Raw genomic sequence first — 23,845 nt, forward strand, 5'->3', positions numbered from 1 at the left:
TTTTAGCATACCCATTTAGCGGAACGTTTTCATTGCGTCTAAATTTCTTTGAACAAAGTTCATGCACTCAGGGTTTGCAACATTTATGTACATCCACTATATGCCTTTTGAGTATATGCTGGTATCCAAATGATTTGTGACATATATCACACTCGAAGTGTTTCATACGATAGTGTACTACATTTACGTTAGTTTTAAGGTGACCCTTTTGTCCAAATGATTTGTGACAAATATCACACTCGAAGGGTTTGCTACGATTATGTACTGCGTTTATGTGATTTTTGAGTACATTCTGGTATCCAAATGTTTTGCGACAAATCTCACACTCGAAGGGCTTGCTTCGATCATGTACTGCATTTATGTGTCTGTTGAGATCCTTTTTTAGTCCAAATGATTTGCTAAAAATTTCTCTGTGACAAATATTACACTCAAATGGTTTGCTTCGAAAATGTACTGTCTTGATGTGACATTGAAGGTCGCCATTTCGGCCAAATGATTTGTGACAAATATCACATTCGAATGGTTGGGTTCTATTATGTATTCCATTTATATGAGTTTTGAGGTGTTCTTTACGTCCAAATGATTTGTGACATATCTCACATTCAAAGGATTTGTGACAATTTTCACAATCACATGATTTATTGCTCTTATGTGTCGCATAGCTCTGTGTTTTTAAACTTACTTTTCTTTCATATGTTTTTTGGCTCATTTTATACTCATAAGATAATTTAGTAAGGTCCTTTTTTCTGAATAATTTCACCTCCTTAAATTCCTGATAAGGGGATCGAACAGGGATGGTTTTTGCAGTTGTAGCGCGCATAAAGATACTAACAGAAAAGGTCTCTGCTTATAAAAAAAAGTCAGACTGAAACGCCCAAAACGGCTTCTGACTAGTGACTCGAGTCGAAATGCGATGCAGTCATTAAAGGTTGAAATAGCAACTTTTTAAAAGCACAACTAAAATATTGATCGTCTCATCGATCATTCGTTTCAAAGTTACTTGCAATTTGTAAAAAAATCGTCACAAGGAGTAAAAAAAAATTACTTTTATAAATAATTATTACCTATCACAAGTTTCAAGTGAAAAACAGCTTCATCCACAATTTCTTATTCTTCCTTCTGTAAAAAGTTGAACTTTTTACTTTTTTTTGTTATCTAAATATTTTGAAAGCGTAATACGCTTGCGCAAAAAAAATGAACAATAGCACTCTGCAGGCAGTATCATCAATTGTACACGGTGCACAGCACACTAAGCATACAGAGAGAGACGCGAAATCCCTACATAGACGCAACGCAGACCTCTCGTCTCCCCCATCTCGATTCATATACTGCGTGCGTGGATACGGGAAGAAACCGATCGATGCCATGTGTTCGTACGTGGAGGCGTGTATGACGTTGTACCGACTGAAGCACGGACGAAACTGCACAGTAACTTCAATTGGCTGGACCCTTGCAAAAAAATAAAATGTACATTGATGTATGCTGAAGAACAAATGCTGTTTTGTTTTTAAGATAACTCGTTGCTGACTGTTTAAATTGTTTGCAGAAATTTTTTTAAGTGAATAAAAAAATGGGGTTTAGATGATCCTGCCAAGTACAGCTAATATCGTTATTTGTCATTGCTTTATTTGTGATTGGAGTACCGTCCTCTGTACAATTATTCAAATTTCAACATCAATAACTTTTTTCAAATTTAACAACCGATTTATTTACTATTCAGCTGACATATTTGTGCTAAAGAAATTGTAAGTTCTCTGTATCACCTTTTAATAAGCAGTGCATATTTTAGAATTTTATACGATTCTTTAATCACGCATCCGAATAATGTTTGATTCTTTGAATGATATGAAAAAGTTTCATCGAAATTCGTCCACTTGCAGTTTTTCTCTATTATTAAGTAAAATAATAAAATGAAAATGGATTTTGATTCTATGTTGGGAAGTTTTATCTGATAAAACTTATCTGAAAAAGAAGCCAAACGCAAGTTCTAATTGGTATAATAAAAAAATCATCGAGCACCAGCAAGCATACATCAACGGAAAAATATATCCTTGTTCTCCTCTGCCTCGCGCGGTGCAATATTGCGCGAGTAGGCGTCGTCTAAACCGAAAAGTTTTCAACATGGCGTTGGCATCGTCGTCGTCGTTATCCTCCGTGCGTACACCACGGCTCTCTGCAAGCTTGAAACTGCTACCACCCCGTAGTTATCTCTTTCTCTTCTTGCCCGCGTCGTGTAGGTTTCTTCCGTTCCCAGCGCGACTTTCGCGTCCCTACCGCGCGTCAGCTCTCCTTCTCCGCACAGGCCTTATAGAAGCAGCAGCAGCTCGCTATACAGTGGAAGATGGGCTCTTGCACTGATTAATGTGCCGCTGGATTGGATGTGCGTGGGCTGTTGCACGCCTGCCGGCGCTGCTGCCTAATTCCACTGGGAGCACCAACTTCCCGTCCGGGAGAGTCGCGCAAAACTCCGGAGTAATGCTCTTCGTGCCCCTCCTTTACCCGCGAAACTATTCTTTGTCAGAATTGGATTTCACCTTTTTTTTTGTTTTTCAATTAAAACTACACTCGATATTTGTCTAACTTTGAAAAGATGCTGTCATTGCCCATAAGGGAGGTGAAAACTTGAATTAATTGAAGTATTTAAATACCTATGTAAAAGCTGTATGGTTTCTCAAGTCTTTTTTCTTCGAAAATTGGTAATGTTGAAAAAGGTCCACGCAATAAGACTTTGGTTTATAACTATTCAAAACTTTTCGTGCTTTTTTTCATACTTTTTATATATCTTTTCGATAACAAAGCTTTGCTAATTACTCATATTATTCTTTTGAGTTGAACTCTTTTTTTCATTATGCCTATAGATTACAACTTTTATAGGACTTGCTTGCGAGCAGACACCTGTAGCGAAGTTTTAATTATATTACTTATAGACTAATTACGTCACTGAATATTCATTTTTATTCTTGGTAAATGATTTGCAAATTAAATGTCTACAATTGACGCCGCATCTTGGTTGTAGTTACCAAAAAAAGAAAAAATAGTGGTGCTTTAAAAAAATGTCTAATAATCGACAAATATGATACATACATATTTGTATCCCTTGACAAAAGTGCACGAGCATAAAATGTTGTAATTTTCGACCAACATGCTACGAATGAGCAACCGTTGTACACGGCGTTCCGTTCTATGTGTGCGCAATTAATGTTATCCTTCAAGCGTACTCTTCCAAATCGATCGGGGCTTCTGTGCACCCTCCGCGCTGCTGGCGAACGCGTTTGACGATGTGTACGGACTAATACAACGCGTCGAGAGAAAGAGATGGAAAGAGAGAGAGTGAATGCGCCTGGTTGACGCGGGTGGCTATAGCGCAAAGCACATGCAAGCACCGCATTACGCGCTCAACGTCAAATAATGGCTTGTGTGTACGTTAAAAGGGTGGACGCCCGGATCGGTCTGGGATTGGAAAAAAGGATAAATACAAACAGAGGAACGTTGACTTTATTTTTGCATAAAGGTTTCATGGTATTACACGATGTAGGCGACTTCCGCTTTAATATCTGTCGACGCCATCTTTTGCAGAAATTTCGTACATATATATTATGAGCACGATACACAGTACTGATGACTCGCAATTGTCTCGGTACTCGCTCGTTCGGATAAGCTCTCGCTCTCTCTCATTTATAGAAACAGTAAGTGGGGTGTAGCGTCGGCGTGTCGACATAAATCGCTATTTGCGTTCGGCGGCCTGTGCTCCCTGCAGTCACAAGTGCAATGACTCGTTGTCGTCGGCAGCGGCGGCGTCGGTCCGTAGTACTCGTAGGTAGCCCCAGTAGCCAATAGCCATGGACCGCCGCTCGAGCTGTGTGTGCCACGGATCGATCCGAGAGAGAGAGCAGAGCGGAGCGGAGTACGTATAGAGAAAGAGAGAGAGAGAGAGAAGAGAGTTGATGGCGCGCTACCAACGCCAGGCAGTGATGCTGCACGCCTATATAGCGCCACATGCTGTATGTACTAACGCGTTGCTGCTGCTGCTGCTGCTGTACCCCCGAAGCCCGAGCGCGTAGTATTACTGTCGGGGCTGGGGCTTTAGGCTGCTGCCCCCGCTCGGCTCTGCTCTCTCTCTCTGTCTCTCTCTCTCGGCATACTACACGTATTGATCCTAACTCCCAACTGGCAAGATAGTAAACGACCAGGGAGAGAAGTAGCAGGCAGCGACCAGCGCGCGATGCGACGCGTGTGCCGGGGGTGCGCTGCGGTGGCGGCGGCCTACGAGTCACGATTTCACCGGCGATACCAGCCCCTCCGCGCCCGCCTCGCCCTGGAACTGTCGGATGGATTCTCCGCTACACACCACTACCAGCCGGTTCCAGCCTGCGCCTGACACTGACGCGCGATCTATCGCGCGCTATAACATCGAGTCCGTACTACGCCTGCCCGCTCGTCCCTCGAACTAATTTTATGGATACCATCGAACTGCTACCAGTTACGCGAACAAAGGCGCAGCCTATAGCGAGACTAAGAATGCTCGCTTTATACTCTTTGAGTTTCGCACGAGTCTAAATTAAAACCATCCTGGACGAGTAATCTGCGAGGCCATGAGCCCTTAGTCTGCGTAATGGCCCGATACCCCCTTCCTAATTCTTATTTATTACTAGAATATCGAGACCATCTTCAATCGCCATTACAAACTATGAATTTCTCTTTGCGTTTTGCTTTTAAAGGTTTGTTTGAGTTGCGAGGAACCAAGTTTAAATATACTCCATCCCGATAGTAATTAATTGAGCTTTGGTAGATCATCCGAGTAATGACCCTGTTCATACAAATTTCATTTGAAATCAAGAAAATTTGGAAAATCTGGATGAAAATAGGAATTAAACTAGTACCTCGATGTTTCATGAATATTGTTTCGTGCAGCTTGTACGAAGAAAATGTTGTAAGATAATTTTTCAAGGCAAAAAAAGCTCACTGCACTTATGCTACCGATCGATCGCCACAACGAGGATGAGGCTCGTCGAGCGCGTAAACGTGATGATGCAAGGATTTATGGATGGACGCTATATTGTTGTGCAGCTGCTGCTGCAGAGAGCATGGCGTATCATTATGGCATGTGTCACTCATGCAGTCGAAGCCTTATAGTCTGCACACATTTAAGCATGAGTCATGATCGGTGCGAGTTGTACATTCACACGAATGAAAGCTTCGAGTCGCTCGAATGGCGATTGCCGAGATTCTAACTCGATTTTTTTCTCAAATTTTTCAACGTGCAATCTTTTGTTTCTCGATCGTCAAGTGCTTGAATTTCGTACAATTTTATGTACAGTTCGTCACAGATAATAAAGAAGCGTTTGAAGTCGTTCGAGTTGTTTCAGATGAAACGTTATACGCACGAGGGAAACAACTGCGTTCATCAGAATTTTCCTCGATCGAAGCAAAAAAAAGGCTGCAGCAAGAAAAAAGCTGCATCAGGATTTAGCGGAGATGATGGCATGCGAAGTGCTGCGCTCGAGCCACTGCAGAGTCTCTTTAGGCCTTTCATTACATGGTCGAGCTCTTTATGCACAGATAGATGAGAGCGACGTCTTATGCTGGCAGACACAACGCGTCGATTACAAGTTATTCAAGTCAATCAAAGAATGTATGGCTCTATATAGTAAATACAAAACTATTGGACGGAAAGAGATCGCTAGGAATATAAGTGCTTGCGGTCGCCTTGTTCTCGCAACAACTATTTCAACTTTTTTCCAGCGTGTATTCTACAAAGAGAAGACGCGGCGTAGTATCGGACGCCTCGAAGATGAAACGTGCACGTTTGAAGATCACTCGAGTATACACAGAAAAATGCTCTCATTGTTATTCATGAAATACAATTGCTGAATATAGCTGCAAAATCTCAATGAGTTATCACGCAAGAGATCGAGTTTCTTTTGAAAAGTCGCTACGGGAGACGAAAATGAAAATTCCGCAATCGAAGAGCACAGTTAAAGGGCACAGTTAAAGGGCACGGTTTTAAAGGGCGATGCGGTATCACACATAGAAGGAAGCTACACAGAAGCGACGTCGAATCGGCATTTGTATACAGCTCGTGCGCTATTGAAGGTATCGAGTCAGGGGCAGGCAACGCATCATCGAGCCACATTATAAAAAGCTCGGGCTACAGAATCTGGATCTGGAGAGCAGCTATAATACAGCGGCGGAGGGAGCGACCGAGGCACGCGGCAGCCACGAGCAGTGGAGTAGGTATAGCGGAGCCAGCTCTCAAGAGCACGCGCAACAGTAAACTTGCAATGCTTTGCTGTATATAATGTGCTGTACTGATACTATATGTACAGAGAAAGAGAGAGAGAGAGAGAGAGAGAGACAAGGGCGGTACCGGCGAGGAGAACTGCTGGCGTGATCCGAGCTCAGCGCTGTGCGTGCCCTTTCGACCTCTCCCCGCGCGCGCACACGTCGTCGTCGTCGTCTTCTCTCTTGTTTCCACTGCGACGACGACGACTGGTGAGCATCGAGCAGCGCGTCGAGTATCGTACACGATGGTGGTGATCGTGTTGCGCGCGCCGCCGCCGCCGCCACCACCGCCTGCTAATGCTACATGTCGACTGTCGCGAGGCACCACTGCACAATGGTAGAAAAACACGTAGCGAATATAGCCGCAGCCCTTACAGCGCATATAATTCGCCTCATTTTTTTCGCTACATAATCAGTCGCTCATCAAGGCGAACGAGCGAGTCGCTGATAAAATCGGAGCCAGCTCGATTGGAGGAGCTCCGTACGCGCGGAGCCGCGCAGGCCTGGAGAGATAGACAAAGTCGAGGGCCGCCAGGCTGCGTGGAGTTGTAATATATCGGCCAGGCGGCAGGCGAGCGCCTCCCTCCTCGAGCACACAGTAGTCGGACTCGCTGCTGCTGCCGCGGCTGGCGGGAGCAGAAACGGCGTAAGCGCAGCGCAGTGGCAGCGGGAGCCGGGCTGCACGGCACCGGTCACGCGCCGCGCATAGCCTGCCCCATGCCTCCAAGCGAGACAGCTACCATCGTTCGCCGGCTCGCGTACACCAGATAGTAGACCGTCGGAAGCGCCCGGTGGCGTAGCAGCGGCAGCAGCGACCCAGCCGATCTCCAATAGTCTGCCTACTACTGCGCTTGGCAGCACGCCGCCGCTCGGCTATAACTATATATATCGAGCGCGTATAGCTGCCGGCTTAGGCGCTGGTCCCTTCCGAGCTGCTCTCTCTCTCTCTCTCTCTCGCCCTCTGTAGCTTCCAGTCTCCAGCCGCTCGGGAGCGCTGCGCGGAGCACGGAGCACACACCAGGCCAGCTTCGTAGCGCCAGTCACCAGACAGTCGACCGACACCAGTAGCAGCGGCTGGAGGCGCAGCGCGCGCGAGAGAATGGCCCGACGACGACCGTGTCGATAAGCCCTGCTTCCTTCCTTATAGTTCTAGTGTGTGTCTGTGTCTGTGTGTCTGTGTTTATGCTGGCCTCGCGCGTGTGTCTTGTTTTCGTCCATACGTCAAGTGTCAAGTGCGTGTCGTCGTCGTCGTCCTCCTCCTTCTTCTCCGATCCTGGGCAAGCCATCGCTGTCGCTGTATTCTGAGCCAGCAACGAGATGCCGCAGTGCGCGGTGGCTACGTGCCGTAACTCGCACCGGCGCACCCGGGGCCGGCGCATCCGCTACCACCGCTTCCCCCAGATCCCGGAGGTGCGCCAGCGATGGGTTCGCGCCTGCGGCCGGCCGCCCCTCTCCAACGGCGACATACCCTTCAACATACAGACGGCCAGGATCTGCTCGCTGCACTTCACCAACGACAGCTACGAGAAGGACATGGAGCACCTGGTGCTGGGGCTGCCGGTGCGCTCGCGCCTGCGCCGCGGGGCCGTACCGACGATCGGCGTGCCCGTCAACGTTCAGCCCGTCACCAAGATGCTCGTCGAGGATGCCAAGCGTTCGCTCCTCAAGCAGGCCGCGGCTAACTCGCGCGCGAGCAACAACAACAAGCAGCTCCACGCCCAAAAGTCTCAGCAGCAGCAGCAGGCTAAAAAGTCGCAGCGACTAATTGGCCAGGCCGAGTCGGCCGCCGACCTTCACGCTGGTTACGACGTTCTGCTGGCGCTCGGTCTCACACCCGCTACCAAGTGAGTAGTGCACCCAATGTGTCATTGCCCCCCTCCTTCCTTTGCGCCCCCCGTGCGCCCATCGCTCCCCCGAAAGCCGTCGCCTTAGCGTCTGCCGCTGCCACACGCCACGGCCTCGTTCGCGTTCACTGACAGATGACCTACGGGCGCGCGCACAGCCCGTCATGCTATAATGCTCGGTCCCTCGAGTCCCTTGCGATACTCGTATCGTACGTATATTTGCTCTCTCCGTATCCATTGAGGCTATCGTATTGTACACGGGCAGTCTGTGTGGATGTGTGTGTGTGTGCGTTATTACGTGCGTGCCTCCTCGACCGACTGCGCGAAAAACGTCTGAAAAAAGACCAGTGCCGTATGCGTGGCTCGCTCGTATATATGCGCGCACGCCCGGTTTCCGGTGTTCTGTTCTGTATACAAATACTAGCTCGGCCGAGATAGCGAGGCGCAAAGCAGCAGCAGCAGCACGCGATAGTTTCTGCGCGCCGCCGAGGCCTGGAGTATCGTGTTTCGCGCGTTTCCTGCTGCTGTTGCTGCTGCCCTGCGACGAGTCCGACGACTGCTTCGCGCTACTCTTTTCTGTGTATATGTACAGTCGGTTAACGCACATAAACACGTTCGGCCACGCAGCCGAGAGTCCTAAATTATCTCTAATCGTCGACGGTTCTTCGTAGCGTACACTCGCATTTTTACGCAATCCGGTCACACACCGCTCGCGCGCGCACAATTGGTACCGCCTCGGTGCGAGATCGTATTTTTGGGTAACTCGCCTTGTCGTACCCAACGTAGTCCAGAGTCTCCTTCGTTATAGATATATATTGTATAAAATAATCTCTGGGCTCTCGGCGTACAACTTATATATCGCTTTTCTACCGAATTGACCTCGTGCCCGAATCGACCTGCTGCCGCTGCTCCGCTTCCGCTGATGCAGAACATTTTTTTTACGACTCTTGCTTTTCAGAATATACGCCCAATGCTACTTATAGAAACATCAATATACTTGTTTATAATGTATAGGTAGGAGAAGTGAGGAAAAAAAAAACATTTGGTTCACGCGAGCGTAATGGACATTTTCAAGCGCAACGACCGCACTCCATACTTATTCTCGATTTGGAACCAATACCAAAACAGAAACAAAGTATCGATCGGTTCGAGCGGTAAGAGAAGTTATTGCTATACAGGCAAAGTAACGCGCTCGCGGCAAGGCAGATTCTCCATCTCCCCTTTTTTATCTCGCGCACCAATAGTATAATGATGGGCAATTCGCTGATGCTACATTTGCATCCATTTGTTTTGATCGATATCACGTTTTCAACGAATTTTAAATATTTCTCAGCTGCAAGGTCCGAGAATTGTTATCTCGCTCGTATTTCTGAAAATGTTCAAGCCCTTGTAAACAAAATACTAGATTCAACTACTCCCTCAACTTCCTTCGACGAAACCATCATTTTTCTTACAGGAAATTTAGTCACGACCGCTGTGTAATTTCATTCGATACGTTGATACGAAGTGCTCCGTGTATTACTGCGGAGCAGACGACGCATTCATGCTGCTGACAGCAGCACACCAAAACATAATGCGATTAGTCGTATGAATACTCTTCAATGAATTCTTTTATACTTGGGCTGCAATAACGAGCCAACATTTTTTCTTTTTATAGTTTAATTTCTACCTTTTTTAATTAGACACTAGGCTTATGCGCAGTCAAAGTTAATTTTTCGATTCAAATTTTTGCAAGATTGACATCTAAACTCTATATTCATGATATGCAAGATTGGCCATTGAAGATTTTACTAGTTACGATGAAAAGTTTTTAGGCGTTTGCACGTTTTAGACGTTTTTAGGCGTAAACAATTGGTTGCAACTGTTCCAGTTCATTTATTTGTACCCTTCGCAGTAATTAAATTATACCTATCCTAAGTAGATATCGCTGTTCATTTAGTTGTATTGCCACTTGAACGAGGTCTGCGAGACCAAACATATTCTTATCGACTGTCTGGTTTAGTTAAGAAATCGTATACATACACATCGACGCGAGCACATGAAAAACCTCAGTCAACGCGCGTCTCAGCTATACATACAACAAGCGGAGAATTGTTTACGTCACGCGTTAAACTTCTATACATGCAAATGATGAAAACCTTGACGAGAAAACCCTGAGTCGGCGGCGCAGGCTGCGGATCTTTTTGAGATCGAGCTCGCGTGGAAAAAAACCGCCAAGTGAAAAACCGTCGACGAACTCTCAATATTATTGCGAATCTCTCTGTAATGCATTAAAGGCATCTCGCGTCTGTTTCGCTTTTAATCGGCCTTTATTGACGACCGCTTCGTATTATATATTGTTGTAACGCGGCGAACCACTGTTATACGTTGTCCCTCACTCGTTGTAATTGCAATTATGCTCCATGTGCGTGCGGGCACGGCGTTCAGGATTCGTTTCTCGTGTTATATTTATGTTGTAAATAAAATCCTATAAAGCAGCTGCTGTTCCTTCTAGCTGTCATCTGCTAAAGCTGTGTAATCGATCTTGACTCATAGGCAAACGCGTCTGTATTCGCCATAATAATGATTCTATGTTTATCTCAAGCTTTTCAATCTCTCCATTGCAAACTTGATTTTGTGGTGGTTTACCGCTCGGAGCCTGCAACGAAGTTGGAAAAGTATCTATGAATAATTTCCAACTATCGTAAAAAACATGCTTGGAGAACTTTTGTCGTAAAAATGTAAAATGTGCGCGTATTTTAAGGCTTCGCGTTTTGCTTTATCTTTCGTTGTTTGAGCATGCTGCGCGCACAGGTGTGCTTCGCTCGAACTTGAGGGGTTCCTGTTGCTTCACTCGTTCGTACGAAGGTCCTTTTGCGCTCCATTTCTCGGTACAGGCGAGCGGATGTCCGATAACGGTTTCTACCTTGCTCGCGTCTCTTCATTTTTGCGTGTTTACTTTTGTCGGATGTCGGAAAAGGCAAAAGATACGACTCTCGGGCGCAGAGATCCAACATCGAGCAGCAGCTGGATTCTCGCTACTAAATATTTTGCAATTACATTTGCCTGGTATATCGATATAATAAAGAGTGTCATGTCTGCGCAAAAGAAAAAGCTCGCGCTGCGCCGAGACTGCGGGCTCTAATTTCGAATGTACAAGACGTTTCCCCGGAGCTACCAGCAACGTCGATTCGTGAAGGGGACTCGTCGCGAGGCAAAGTCACCGATCGTACATAATCTAAATAGGCAGCTGCTAAATGATTTTGCGCAAGTCGGCGTCGTCGTCTCACACCGGACTCGTCATTGAACTGGATCGCTGACTCGAGAGTTATTTCGCACTCGAGTAGTTATACGAGGCAAGTACGCCGCGACCGATCCAGGCCGTATACTATGTACGCCGCGTAATCAGCGCGAGTCCTGTAGGCCAAGCGTGGCCGATAGCAAGAGCCGTCACTTGCTCGTCCTTGACAGAAATTCTCGCAGTCGTCGCGATCAACTCGTACATAATATATATCTGTATATACTACGTGCAGCGCGCGACGATTGATCGAGGTCGCGGCGCTAAAGGCTTCGATCGCGCCGGGGTCCTTGGCGAATTCCTTGAAAAAGATTCGAGTCAATGACAAGCGCAGCGTATACCGAGAGAGAGAGAGAGATAGCCCCGTTCGATGATGCTCGTCGTCTTATGTGTGCAAAGAGCGCAATGCGGCACCGATCGTCATTATCGTTCTCCAGTATTACGATTCTTTTTCTTTTTTCTTCACGTGGTCGCGCTCGAGAGAGATACTCGTTGCCGTCAACAATGGGCGAAATCGAGGAAATGATCATTGTCATAATTATTACCTTCTCGGCCGTAGTTGCAATCTAGCTCACTGATATAGACTCGACGATTGACTCATGGTTTCACGCTCCCCTAGATTTCTCATTGATGCGTTACGTTTGTCGAAGATTTTCGTAAAGACCGATTCAAGGTGATACCGATAGCGGGCTAAAAGTTGAATTTTTCAATGAAAAACTTGGATCATTTTTTCAAGGATAATCGATAGGCTCTGAAAAAAATCGCTGAATCGCTGAAAAAAGACGCAAGGGCAAAACGCATTCTTTATTGAAAAAGAACGGGGTCGAACGGAGAACAGGCGTGCGTTAATTTGTATAGGAAAAAATCGGCGTGTGCAGCGCGCCTTACATTATATTGTATATATACCGCATTATCTGCGACTCTGCGTGTCATGTAGGTAGAGGCGATCGCTCGTAGTCGCATCTTCGTTATACTTGTAGTTGTGCGTTTTCGAAGCGCCCGAGGCAGCGGCAGCTCGCGCGTCGATCGTTTGCACTCGCGAGCTCGCTAAATATGGCGCTCGCACTCGCTGAATCGGCATTACATATACATGGCTTATGTATACATGTGCGGCGAGCACGTGATGAGATAGCAAAAGAATGACAATTACAACGTTTATATGCTATATTATATATGTGTGTCGCGCAGAGGCCGTTCTCCAACAGCTCGCTCCTCCATCCGACGACGCCTGGTATCCGTATCGTCTCGCGTGCACTATGTAAGCACGCGAAGAGACTGCTGTGTATTTAAACTTTACTTACGTTTTACCGGTATATCTGCACCTACCTAAGCGGTACCTACTTTCGAGCGCCTTTCATGAGGCGGCAAAGACTACCCTTATACTTTACCTACTTACCGCTGGTTCCTAATTTGGACGATCGACGCGCTCATCCTTACACCTGCATTTGATCTTGAAACTTTGTTCGACCTCGCGCCCGTCTTCGTAGGCCGATGATGAGCGTGGCCAAGATCGAAAATCTCGACTGGTCGCGCTCGATCATTGCGAACGCCTGAGTCGAGGTGCTAATGAAGTCAGGTGTCGCTGCCATATAGGGGTGTGCATGGCTCGTCGAGTTTCAGTCGAGTCGGGATAATTCGAATATTCGCGTTTTTTTCGACTATTTTCAATTTTTCAACTGCACAATTGTTGTTTTCTGTAATTTATATTTTTCATGCGTGTTTATGATAACTTTGGCTTCGATAAGAGGCCGTGCTAATAAGTACACAATTCAAGATCGTTTGATTCAATTGATGGTGCAGGGGAGAGCGGGGTGTGTTGGCATGTAAGGTAAGGTGGCAAAATTGCATATTTCTCTTGATCAATGTCTAGAACCAAGATGGTGACATGACAAACAAACACTACGTATTATAGTGTTAGGACTACTGAAAGTATCATCGCTATAAAATTCATTAATAAGGAAAAATATGACATTTTGCAAACTTACCTCACATGCCAACCCACCCCGCTCTCCCCTACTTATGAATAAGAAAATTGCTATTGATTTTTTAAATTTATTCGTTTGAATATGGAAAATGTAGAACAGAAAGGTGTGAAAGATATTGAACGACAAATACGTTAGTTAATGATAAAAAATTTTTTTTATTTATTTAACAAGAATAAAAAAAACATTCGCAATCTTCACCATACAATTTGTAGCCTTTTCAGAGCTTTTCTAGCTCTGACAGGTCTCTTGTTATTACTATCCTTATGACCTTGGTCTGTCACCGCTAAACAAATATTATATAAATCTTCGTTATTCAAATTCTCCAAGACCATTTCACAGCACTCGAGTGGCAGACGTTTATGTATCAACTCCCAGAAAGGATACAATGCCCAGCGCCGGAAAAATCCTCTTGACATAATCTCGCAAAGGTGCACAAGAAAAGCCCTATTAAACGTTTTGTGGAGTGACCAACAACGAATCTCTGTTGAAGACGCAAACTCGAAGTAGTCCGAATATGAGAGTAGTTTTGCCGCCTCTACAGGTTGTAAGTGAATCGAGTCGAAGAGCGACAGACTATTGGGAATAATCATAATCTCTTTCGAATACCTCGTGAATTCCTCGTGTTCATACCAAGATTTTTTACCAAGATCCGCTGACTTCTCGAACAGTTCGTATTTGGAGAAAAATTGCATGATCGTTAGGACGTTGCTTCGATTCATTTCGTATCCTCTATTCTCAAGACATTCGATGACGGACAGCAGGCCAGACGCTACTCTCAATTTGAATTTATAGTCCTCTTCAAATCTTCCTGGTTTGATTTTTTCGACAAATAAACTCTGCGCGGGAAAAACGAAGCTAGACAGGTCAGCACCGCGATCCAAGAGCACATCTACGTGATGCGGACTAAGATTGGCAACAGCCAATTGCAGCGGCGTTCGATCCAACTTGTCGCGAGCGTCGACCGGCACCGTCAGCTGAAAGTCATTGTTGATGTCGAAAAATTTTTGCACCGCGTCATCATACCAAAATCCGTCGCAAAAAATGTGCAACGGAGTCAATCCCTTCGCATTGGCCAAATTAGGATTGGCGCCTCTCCTTATCAGCATTTCGGCCCCTTCCCAGTTGCTGCGCTGCAGAATTTCGTGCAGTGGTGTTGTACCACATTTGTCCTGGACATCAATCTGTACCGGCAGATATTTTTCGTTGCTAAGCTCGAATAACATTTGCGCCAACTGATTGACCAAATCGAATGTGTTGTACTTGCTTACAACGTGCAGAGGTGTGCGTCCCTCCTCATCCTGTAAATTCGGATTCGAGCCTCTTCTCAGCAGCATTTTAGCCACTTCTTTTCTGTCGTACGTCATAGCCAAGTGCAGAGGTAATTTGCCTGTTTTTCGGACGGGGAAATTGGGATCCTGTCCGTGGTCGAGGAATTTTTCGACAATGTCGTCACAGCCAGCCATGCAGGCCGCGTGATAGTGTGTGAATCCAAATTCATCCGAGTAATTCACGTCGATCCTGTTGTAGATCTTAAAAAGATCACTAATCACGGTATTCCAGTGACGAGGCGTTCTTCTAGTCGCGTGGTGAATGGGTGTAGTGCGATGCAACAGTAGATTGCCGTCTTTATCAACTTTGGGCTCGTCCTTGTAGCCGGTGCGAACCACGAACGCAACGTATTCGTGTGCGTTAAAGTTATTGATGCCGCTCATACAATCTGAGAGAAAACACTCGATTTCTTCGGGGCGAAAAATGTCCCGGAGGTTGGGAAGTTGGTCCGACCAACCTATGGTTAAAGGCAAAAGTGAAGGAAGCATTTTTCGTCGCTCATCTTCGATCTCCCAATTGGTTTTTTCACGTAAGATCTTTAATTCTTCTATTTTTTTATTTTTGGTACTTGGATGGAATTCGATGGAAAACATGTTTATGGTTTTGCGCACTCAAACACAACACAATAACTTATAATTTACACAAAAATTACTGAACGCGCTCGATATGATCTTCCAAGCTGTTCACGCAGCAGCGTTGTAACGTGTACTGACTGTTGCATTCACTATGTTCTATTGGGATCTGATATCGATATATATTGGTATATTAAACACATGGGACACTCGGATCATCGACAGTCATGTTTTTATGTATATAGGTATATAACCTATGTTAAAACTCGGATCATTTCGTGTTAGGCACGCCTCCATCTCAGATCCCAATACATTAGAAAGTAAAAAAACACATGGTTGAAGCTATTTACGGAATGGATTTCCGCTTTCTAACGGTTACCGAATTAATGCGATTCCCAGTATACGTTAACTGAAACGGCCAACGAGCACTCCTTACTCGACAATCCATTTGCAGATACTCGCAGCTAGTTTAGGAACATCATACTCGATATCGAGTATCGTCTCATCATAATTATAGTAGGGCCCACTTTGATTGGTGGCGAGACTGTTTACTCGAGCATCGTCGAGGGCGATTTGCACGTTGTCGTGTGCGCGCTACTCGACCATCGAAAACCATGACGGTAATTTAGCAGCGCCACGGCGGTTTGAGTGACGGTCTCACGATGCTATGTGCGGTTCACTCGTTCGTCGTTTCAGTGTGTCGTTTGATCGAGCTAATGAAAACATTTGGGTACACGTGAAAGGGATTAATTCGTAAAAGATGAAGAACGTAAACTACCAAACACTATACAGACTAACCCCACAGGAGGGCGTGCTGCTTGGCCTTTTTTGAAGCTGCTTTACGAAAAGCGGTGTAGATCTGCACTGTTTTTCGTAGTGCACGGTGTTTTAGTGTAAAAACCTCAATAAGTATGCCGCAGTGGCTAAAAAGTTTACAAATGATCCATTTATTTTTTGTTTTTGACCTTCAGGAATCCGAATATGACATTACATTATTTTTTACCCTAACGCCTGGCATCAGAGTGAAAATCGAGGGTAAACGTGTTTTTCGCATGAAACTTCAAAACTAAGCAAGATACAAGAAAATTGATTTCACTCATCGATTCCTCGTGAAATTTTATAATAATTTTTTTAAATTAACCATTTGACTCAAGCTCATAGGAATCGCTTGCCTCAACTATTAGGCGCTTGCACAAAAAAATGTTGTTAAAGAAAATCATTCATTTAGCTCTATCACCATCTTTCAAATCGACTTACATAATTCATTCCCGATACGATTAAAATTCCGCACGCGGACGATATCCTTTCATAATTATTATTTTTGCTCCGCCGACCGTACGCATTTCAGTTGATTATCGTCGAGTTAGCTGTCGCCACCTGACGATCGATCGTCGTGCCAATCGAACTCATCGCGTACTTACTCATTGTATTATTATATAGCCTTCGTCGCGACGAGTCGAGACTTTGAACCGAGAGCTGAGAGTCGGAGCCTGTGCTCGAATAATTAGTTAATTACGCGACGGACGCTCGAGGACAAACACTTGCCTGTCAACTCGATCGATACGCGTAGCAAGTTGCTCAATCGCTCGACGACGCGTTCCCGCATAATCGCAGCACGTCGAACCTCGCCTCGAACCTATATTGTGCGACATTTAAAACAATTTCTTCGATCGTACATTAATCGATAAATCTATTTTGTTTGCCGAAAGAGTTAATCATTGAAATTGCGATCAAGTTTCGTGCGTAAAACAGAGTTTTTCAAAATGATTGATTTCAAAAGCCCAAATATTTTTAACGATGCAATGAAATGTCAGGCAAGCATTATCAGATTTAATCGTAAAATAAAAAAAATCTTCATCCACGTAAAATGACTGAGATTCGTTAATTTCTGAATGACGATTATTTAATTTTAATTTTAAAAAATGTCTGCCCCTGCACGTTATTGGGTCAAAAGTTTCAAATTTCTACCTCAAATTATGTGTCTCTGCTATGTTCGCGAGGCAACGACATTAAATAATGAAAAGCGGGTGTCGTGCAATCGGCTAACAGGATCGATAAGAGGAACGATCAGGAGACACAGAACACTGTTGAAGCCGAGGTCGAGAAAAAATCAACGTCGTGCTTGCAGACAACGAAGCGCGAGGAGAATAACAAATAGGAAGTGGCAACTAAGCCCCATTGGTAGCGATGGTATAATATTTTCACGGTGTCAGATTCTGCACGTCACAATTGGCAAAAGCTTTGGAAATCCTCGCTGTCTCAATAGTAGCTCAATGCAAGCTCTCAATTTCAAGTTAAACTCACTGCCGAAGTTGGCGCGGGTACCAGTCTCAGACGTCAACGTTTTGCAGCATGCCTCGTGGAGTTGCGCGAAACGCACACGGCAATACGTCGCGCGACTATACAGTTGAGATTAGCCGAGAAAGAGAGAGAGAAAGAGAGGAAGAAAACTCGGAGCGGAAGAAAGAGCGCGCATACATCACGCCAGCAACGATGCGATTCTCCGTTCATATTTAAATGTATCTAAAAACGCCGGCAGATACCATCGAAATTGACTCGGACAATAAGTAATAACGCGACGATCGAGTTTTTGCTGCAGCAGCGCTTACACCGCAATGCGAATCGCGGGCTCGAGCTCCAAGTGGGCAACTCGGCGCGGGCTCGATTCTCGGGGATTTTACTCGATCGTGCGCGCACGCGATGACGCGTCGAGGCGCGCTTCGATAGTGTCACGCACTCGGTCGCTGGCAAGGGCGCGGAAATCGCCCAACGCGACGATCTTGCTCTCACGCCAAGTGCAGCTACTCTCTGCATCAGCGTTAGCCAGTCAGCCAGTCGCAGAGTGCAACGAACCCGCCGCGCTGCTGCTGCTGCTGCTGCGCGTTATGTATATTGTGCTCGCTCGCTCGTCTGCTCATACGCATGTCGTCTATATGTGCTCGCGTTACGGAGCAAGCCCACGTATATACAGTCGCTCCTTCTTCTCTTCCTTCTCTCCTCTTTCCTTTGCCGATAGCAGAATAGACGTAGCATCTATAATATAGCCTATCTCTCTCCATTCTCTCTTTCTATTGCTTGCGCTTACTTTTCGACTCTTGTGCTGAACCGAATACTCGCATCGACTCAAAGCTCGACGACGTCGTATAATATATCTTTTTCGTATTCTCTTTCTCTCTGCGGCTAGTGTGTGCGCGATCGAACGATGCTCCAACAGTCGTCGGCTTGCTCTTTTCCCTCGACACGCTCTGCGTCGTCCTTCTTGGCCTGGTACCGGTACACAATCTCACGGTATTTTCTAAAACATTTTATCTAGCGCTTACTCAATAATGCTTTGCGTGCTGAATCATACGAACAAGTACAGACTTTTATTTTATGAAAAGTCAATCTCCCTCTGGTTTACGTCAATTTTTCTCTCTCCTTTTTTATCGACAAAGATTTTTATGCAAACAGAATATTTAGAATATTTAGAAAGCTCCGCTCAAAAAAATTTTCAAAGATTTAGGTTGATCATTTTTAAATAATCAAGTATACAATGTCCCATGCGTCAAGTGACTAATACTCAATCGAGTGTCACGAATAATAAGTCAATTAAATTTTAAGATGTCACACTTCAAGTTGGAACTTGCTCGTCCAAATTTTCCAAATTACGAGGCTTTGGCCTCTCTTGCATCGTCTCTACTCAAAATAGTGAATCGAGAAGTAAACTCGTACGCCAGGCACTGGCATCTATTATTTATAACGGCTGACTTGCGGATCTAAGAATAATATCCCAAATATCGATTCAGAAATGGAAGTTAATAGCATTTACTTTTTGTCGTATTTCAGCCTGAACAAGATGCACACGATGGAAGGAGACGAGAAGAAAGCGCAAGACTCGCCGGTGGATCTGAAGCAGTGCGCCGCGGACGCCGAGCAAGAGCTCAACAACAAATCGCCAAAAATGCCACAGAGCCAGCAGAACGGCGCCGCGCTGCCCGAAGAGGCTGCCAGCGCCGAGCGGCTCATCGGCAACGTGACCCTTAAAAAGGAACCGCGCGACTCGTACGATGCCGGCAAGCAGCATTCTCAGGTAAATATTTGCCGCCCCCCTCGAATTCGCTTCAAGTTGGGCTCGGATCTATGCTCGAATCAACTATATTATTCTATTCCACGACAGTCGTTTCAAGCGAAATCGCCAAAGATGCACGCCGATCAATCGAAGCTCGGCCGAGCCGGTGCCGGACAGCAGCAGCGAGGCATCTCCACAAAGTCTTCCCCCTTCGATGACTATCATCATCAACAACAGCAACAACAGCTGACGTCTCCCTATCGGGAAACGAGAAAGCGACGCTCGTTGGAGTCGAGCTGCCACGCCGTGCTGTCGGCCAACGGCAGCCCAAGCCCCAAGAAATTCTGCACCGATCAGCGCGAGCAGTACATCAACTCGCTCATCGGCTCGGACAAATTCAACGCCGAGCAATTGGCCGCCAGGGCCGATCAGCTTCGCGCCGAAGTGCAGGTTGGTTGACGACGAATTTATGTAGATAGTATAGGCTCGATCGGTCGTTCATCGACACCCTTCTTATCCGACAGGACTTGGACGAGCTCGCGCGTGCCAAAGAGATGGAGTGGAACGAGATTTTGAGCATGCGCAAACTCAAAGAAGAGGCGTATCTGCGAATCGAGCGCCGTCGACAGATCATGGGCTTCATGGAGAGCAACGGCACCGACGCTGCCCTGCCTCTGGCCAGTCTCTCGCTGGCTCTGCATCATCAACAACAACAACAACAGCAGCAACATCAGCAGCAGCAGCAGCAGCAGCAAGAGATGAAAAAAGAGGATCGCCATTCTCGAGCGAGCAGCAAAGCCACTGCCAATTATCATCCTCCAAACAAACAGCAGCATCAACAACAGCCAAATCAGCAGTTGCTCGAGAACGGACCAAAACAGCAGCAGCTGCTGGACCTACAGAATTCCGAGCACAATCGGCAGATCGGCGAAGGCAGACAAGGGGCCATCGTCGACGTGCGCTCCATCATCGCCGATTACAGACTGCGCCATCCCGCCGAGACCGTGCCCAAACGGTCAGTAAGGAATTACCGTGATTCTTCATCATCATGCATGTCACAACAATTTTCCAACCCGAGCCAGCCGATGGTAACAACGGCGGCCGCGTCGCCGCGCGATTATTCTTACAGTCGGGGCAGGAGAATGAGAAATTCCGTCAACGTCGGGCTCGGCGCCGGCGGGGCGATGGTCGAGACTCTCGGCGGCATGGATTCAAGGCCATCCAGCACCGATTCCTGCAAGAGTAACACCAACAACCTCGTCGATCCCAATACCACCATGAGCTTCAAAGACGTGTTGGTTCAGTTCGCCAAGCTCAGCCAACAACAAGGTAAACTTGAGCGATCGATTATTTTATGTCACCGAGCATTGCAAAGCTCAATAGACTGAGAACATTCCGTTTTGTCATTCTAGGGGAGCCTATAAAAACACCTCAAAATTATCCGGACGTGACTCTTCATCCGGTTGTTCCGACTCCGACAACGGCGGCGGTCACTTCGTCACAGAGCTCTAATCCGCCTAGCTCGGGTTCGCTTTTGCACGGAATCCTCACAAAATCCCAGTCGCCCAGGCCTACGACGTTTTCGCCGACTCTCGCTCGACTTCTCACGGCTCCGGAAAGAGAGAGAAATTCTTCGGCTAGCATAACGAATCTTCAGCCAAGCAACGCACATCTTGCACATGCCTACCAAGGTGCCAATCCAGTATCCATAAGTAACTTTTTGTCTTCTTCGAAGGTGACTACATTTTCTATTATTGAATGCCATCTTAATAAAGCTTCTTTTAACTAATTGCCTCTTTATCTTTTTTGCATACTACTAGGCTCGGACTGAAATTACAATAACGCCAGTGGTCAACAATATGTCGCAATCTCAGGCCAATAACTTGATTCACGTCGTAAGTATACCGAATCTTTATCATTAGTAGAACTGTATCAGTGCATTATCAATAGCGCTTAATGATAAAATATATATTTCTTTATAGGATGATGGCGACGATGAAGTAATTGAAGAGAAAGATAGTAGACTATCCATGGGAGCTCGTGATAACAAAGAAGATAGAGAGGTTCCTCCTCGATGCCAAGGTTGTCATGAACGAACTGCTCAATTCGTATGCGCAGGTTGCGGGAATCAGTGGTACTGTAGCCGAGAATGTCAGGTAGGTTTTTGTTTTGAATGGTAGCAAATTTTACGCTCACCTTGAGCAATATAAGTGATCTGATCAACTTTATTTATTGTAGGTTGCAGCTTGGGACGATCATTCTGAAGTATGTTCTGGGTAGAATTGAAAATGAAAGCCAAAAAATGTTAAATTAATCTAGTCATAAAAAGCAGCGAAAAAATATACCCACGCATATTTTATTGATATTTATTATCAATATAAAAATTGAATACGATCAGTGTGCGTTTTATATTTTTACGAATCTAATCGTGAGATTAGAAAATTTAAGTGAATACTTAGTCTGAACCATATTCAAATATCGAGCTTGACTAGACTTAACACGATTTTCTTGGATAACAGAAAATTAAAAGTAATCATTTACTTAATGAATAAGGTTTTCTTTGTTACCCTTGTACGCCATTTCATTTAAATATAACATCTTGATGGTTGTAAAATAAATTATTAACGCCACGAGGTCTTGAACGCGAAAGCAATTCAAGAAATGGCTTCAGCGCATGTTGTAATATTTGTATCTTACATTTTTAATTCATTGTAAATACTTATCTTCATTTTTACGAAAACATAGCATGAAAATTAGGGGCCATGGGTGAAAACAAAAGCATTAGAAATTAATGAAAATTTAGTAATATTGTTTCAAGGTCAAAGTCTTACAAATACTTATATGCGTTAAAGTTAACTCGAACATTTGCCATTTTGCATTGCCAATCATTTATTTTACATTCAATTTCAAATAAATGTGTTGCACTAATGAAACATTATGTTAATTTGATCATCTTCAGATAGATTATTATATTCAGATTAATCATTTCCATTTGAATTTTGGTTTAGACTAGTTCAGTATATTGTGTAAATATATAAATTTTCAATACATGCTAATGTGTATATAAATATAACTCAAACCAAATAAGCTGTTTTTACACTATTCTTGTTACCAATATTGAAAATAAGATTTGTAAAACATCAATTTAAAAAGTAATTAACATATTTTTCAACATCAACAAATCAAGGTTTGATGACTACTTAGCGATTTATGTATCATAAGGGTTTTTTCATGTAATGTTGTCTCAGACACAATCAGTAGTCTAAAGTTCCTAATAGGGAACATAAATGTATACGTTATACATATGTAATTTACACACATCTATTTTTTCCTTCATGGAAGTAAACTGAAATAAAATTTTTAATCACGAACATGAATTAATTTGTTTTCTAATAATACATAAAAATTTACTTTAGAAACATAAAATTCCTACTTATTAAGGTGATGCCGAATCCACGATTTTTACCGACCAAGCACAGAAAATGTATATTTTCGTAACTTTTTTTCCAGGCTGATTCCCGAAAAATGGCTCTGTGGAGCCCTCCGTATTGAAGCTGTGAACAACTGTACTAAATTTCATCTAATTTCATTCAACAGTTTTTCCAGAAAACTGTTGAACAACTGTGACAAATTTCAGCCAATTTCATCGGATAGTTTTCCCGGAAAACAGGATCAAAATTTGCAAACAGTAATCCTCAGAGCCGTTTTTCGAAAATCGGTCTAGTAAAAAAGTTATTTCAATTTCAATTTTTAATGCTCGGGGGTCAAAATTGGGGCTTCGGCATCACCTTAATCTCGAAAAAAATAAATTAACAATTGTTTATTCTGCTATTGAAAAAAAATTGAAGTAACTTAAAAAACATTGAATAAAAGGTTTTCTTAATGATTCGTGCATTACACGTAGACTCTCCGTGTGCCACACGGCGCATCAAAATCAAGTCAAATTACTAAATAAATCTCTGTAAAAGTACTAAAATGCACCTAGAGAAAAAAAGAACCCATGATTTTAATGGGAAAATGCCTCAGCTTTCCGATGGTGAAGTCAGATTTTCCGAAATTTTCCACTTTAACCAGGAATAACGATGGAAAAACTTTAAAGTCGCTTATCTCAAAAACTTCATTTTTAAGATTTTTTCCAATAATCTAGATCGAAAGATGAGGAAATTGACCATCAATATAAACCTTTTCCAGATAAGCGATAATTGATTTTAGCTAGATAAAGCGAGAGAAACAAGAAAAAACTCGGTTTTTTGTTCAGTTAGTAACGTCCGACCGAACACGCACGCGATTTTCCGGAAAAAGCAGGAAAATTCGGCAAATCTGACCTCACCATCGAAAGAGCTGAGGCCATTTCCCATCAAAATCATGCATTCGTTTTTTTCTCTAGGTGCATTTTAGTACTGTTACAGCGATTTATAAAAAGTGTTTGTTGCACATATCTTTCTCAATATTCAAGGTATCGGGGCAGATTCACTGAATATAGATAGCGCGCATTCGCGCGAATCTTC

The 23,845-nt window shown here is 44.5% G+C and overlaps 1 protein-coding gene across 4 annotated transcripts in view; it reads left to right on the top strand.

The window, feature by feature from the left end:
• LOC106654829 (putative mediator of RNA polymerase II transcription subunit 26) overlaps positions 1 to 22,714 on the top strand; it is a 27,960-nt gene extending 5,246 nt beyond the window's left edge. Inside the window, exons 1-9 of one of the 4 annotated variants that reach the window (XM_023463482.1) lie at positions 7,321 to 8,126; positions 19,115 to 19,358; positions 19,446 to 19,787; positions 19,862 to 20,352; positions 20,467 to 20,666; positions 20,750 to 21,072; positions 21,158 to 21,232; positions 21,320 to 21,493; positions 21,576 to 22,714. In XM_023463482.1, coding sequence (XP_023319250.1) covers positions 7,600 to 8,126; positions 19,115 to 19,358; positions 19,446 to 19,787; positions 19,862 to 20,352; positions 20,467 to 20,666; positions 20,750 to 21,072; positions 21,158 to 21,232; positions 21,320 to 21,493; positions 21,576 to 21,617 — 2,418 coding nt within the window. In that variant the 5' untranslated portion in view covers positions 7,321 to 7,599 and the 3' untranslated portion in view covers positions 21,618 to 22,714. Of the gene's footprint in view, positions 1 to 7,319; positions 8,127 to 19,114; positions 19,359 to 19,445; positions 19,788 to 19,861; positions 20,667 to 20,749; positions 21,073 to 21,157; positions 21,233 to 21,319; positions 21,494 to 21,575 lie in introns of those variants that run through there. The other 3 variants (XM_014374892.2, XM_023463481.1, XM_014374891.2) reach the window with 3 other exon arrangements.
• Positions 22,715 to 23,845: the final 1,131 nt, after the last annotated feature.

This window comes from Trichogramma pretiosum, unplaced genomic scaffold (assembly GCF_000599845.2).
Source record: "Trichogramma pretiosum strain Unisexual culture from Peru unplaced genomic scaffold, Tpre_2.0 scaffold63, whole genome shotgun sequence".
NCBI classification, from domain to species: Eukaryota; Metazoa; Arthropoda; class Insecta; order Hymenoptera; family Trichogrammatidae; genus Trichogramma; species Trichogramma pretiosum.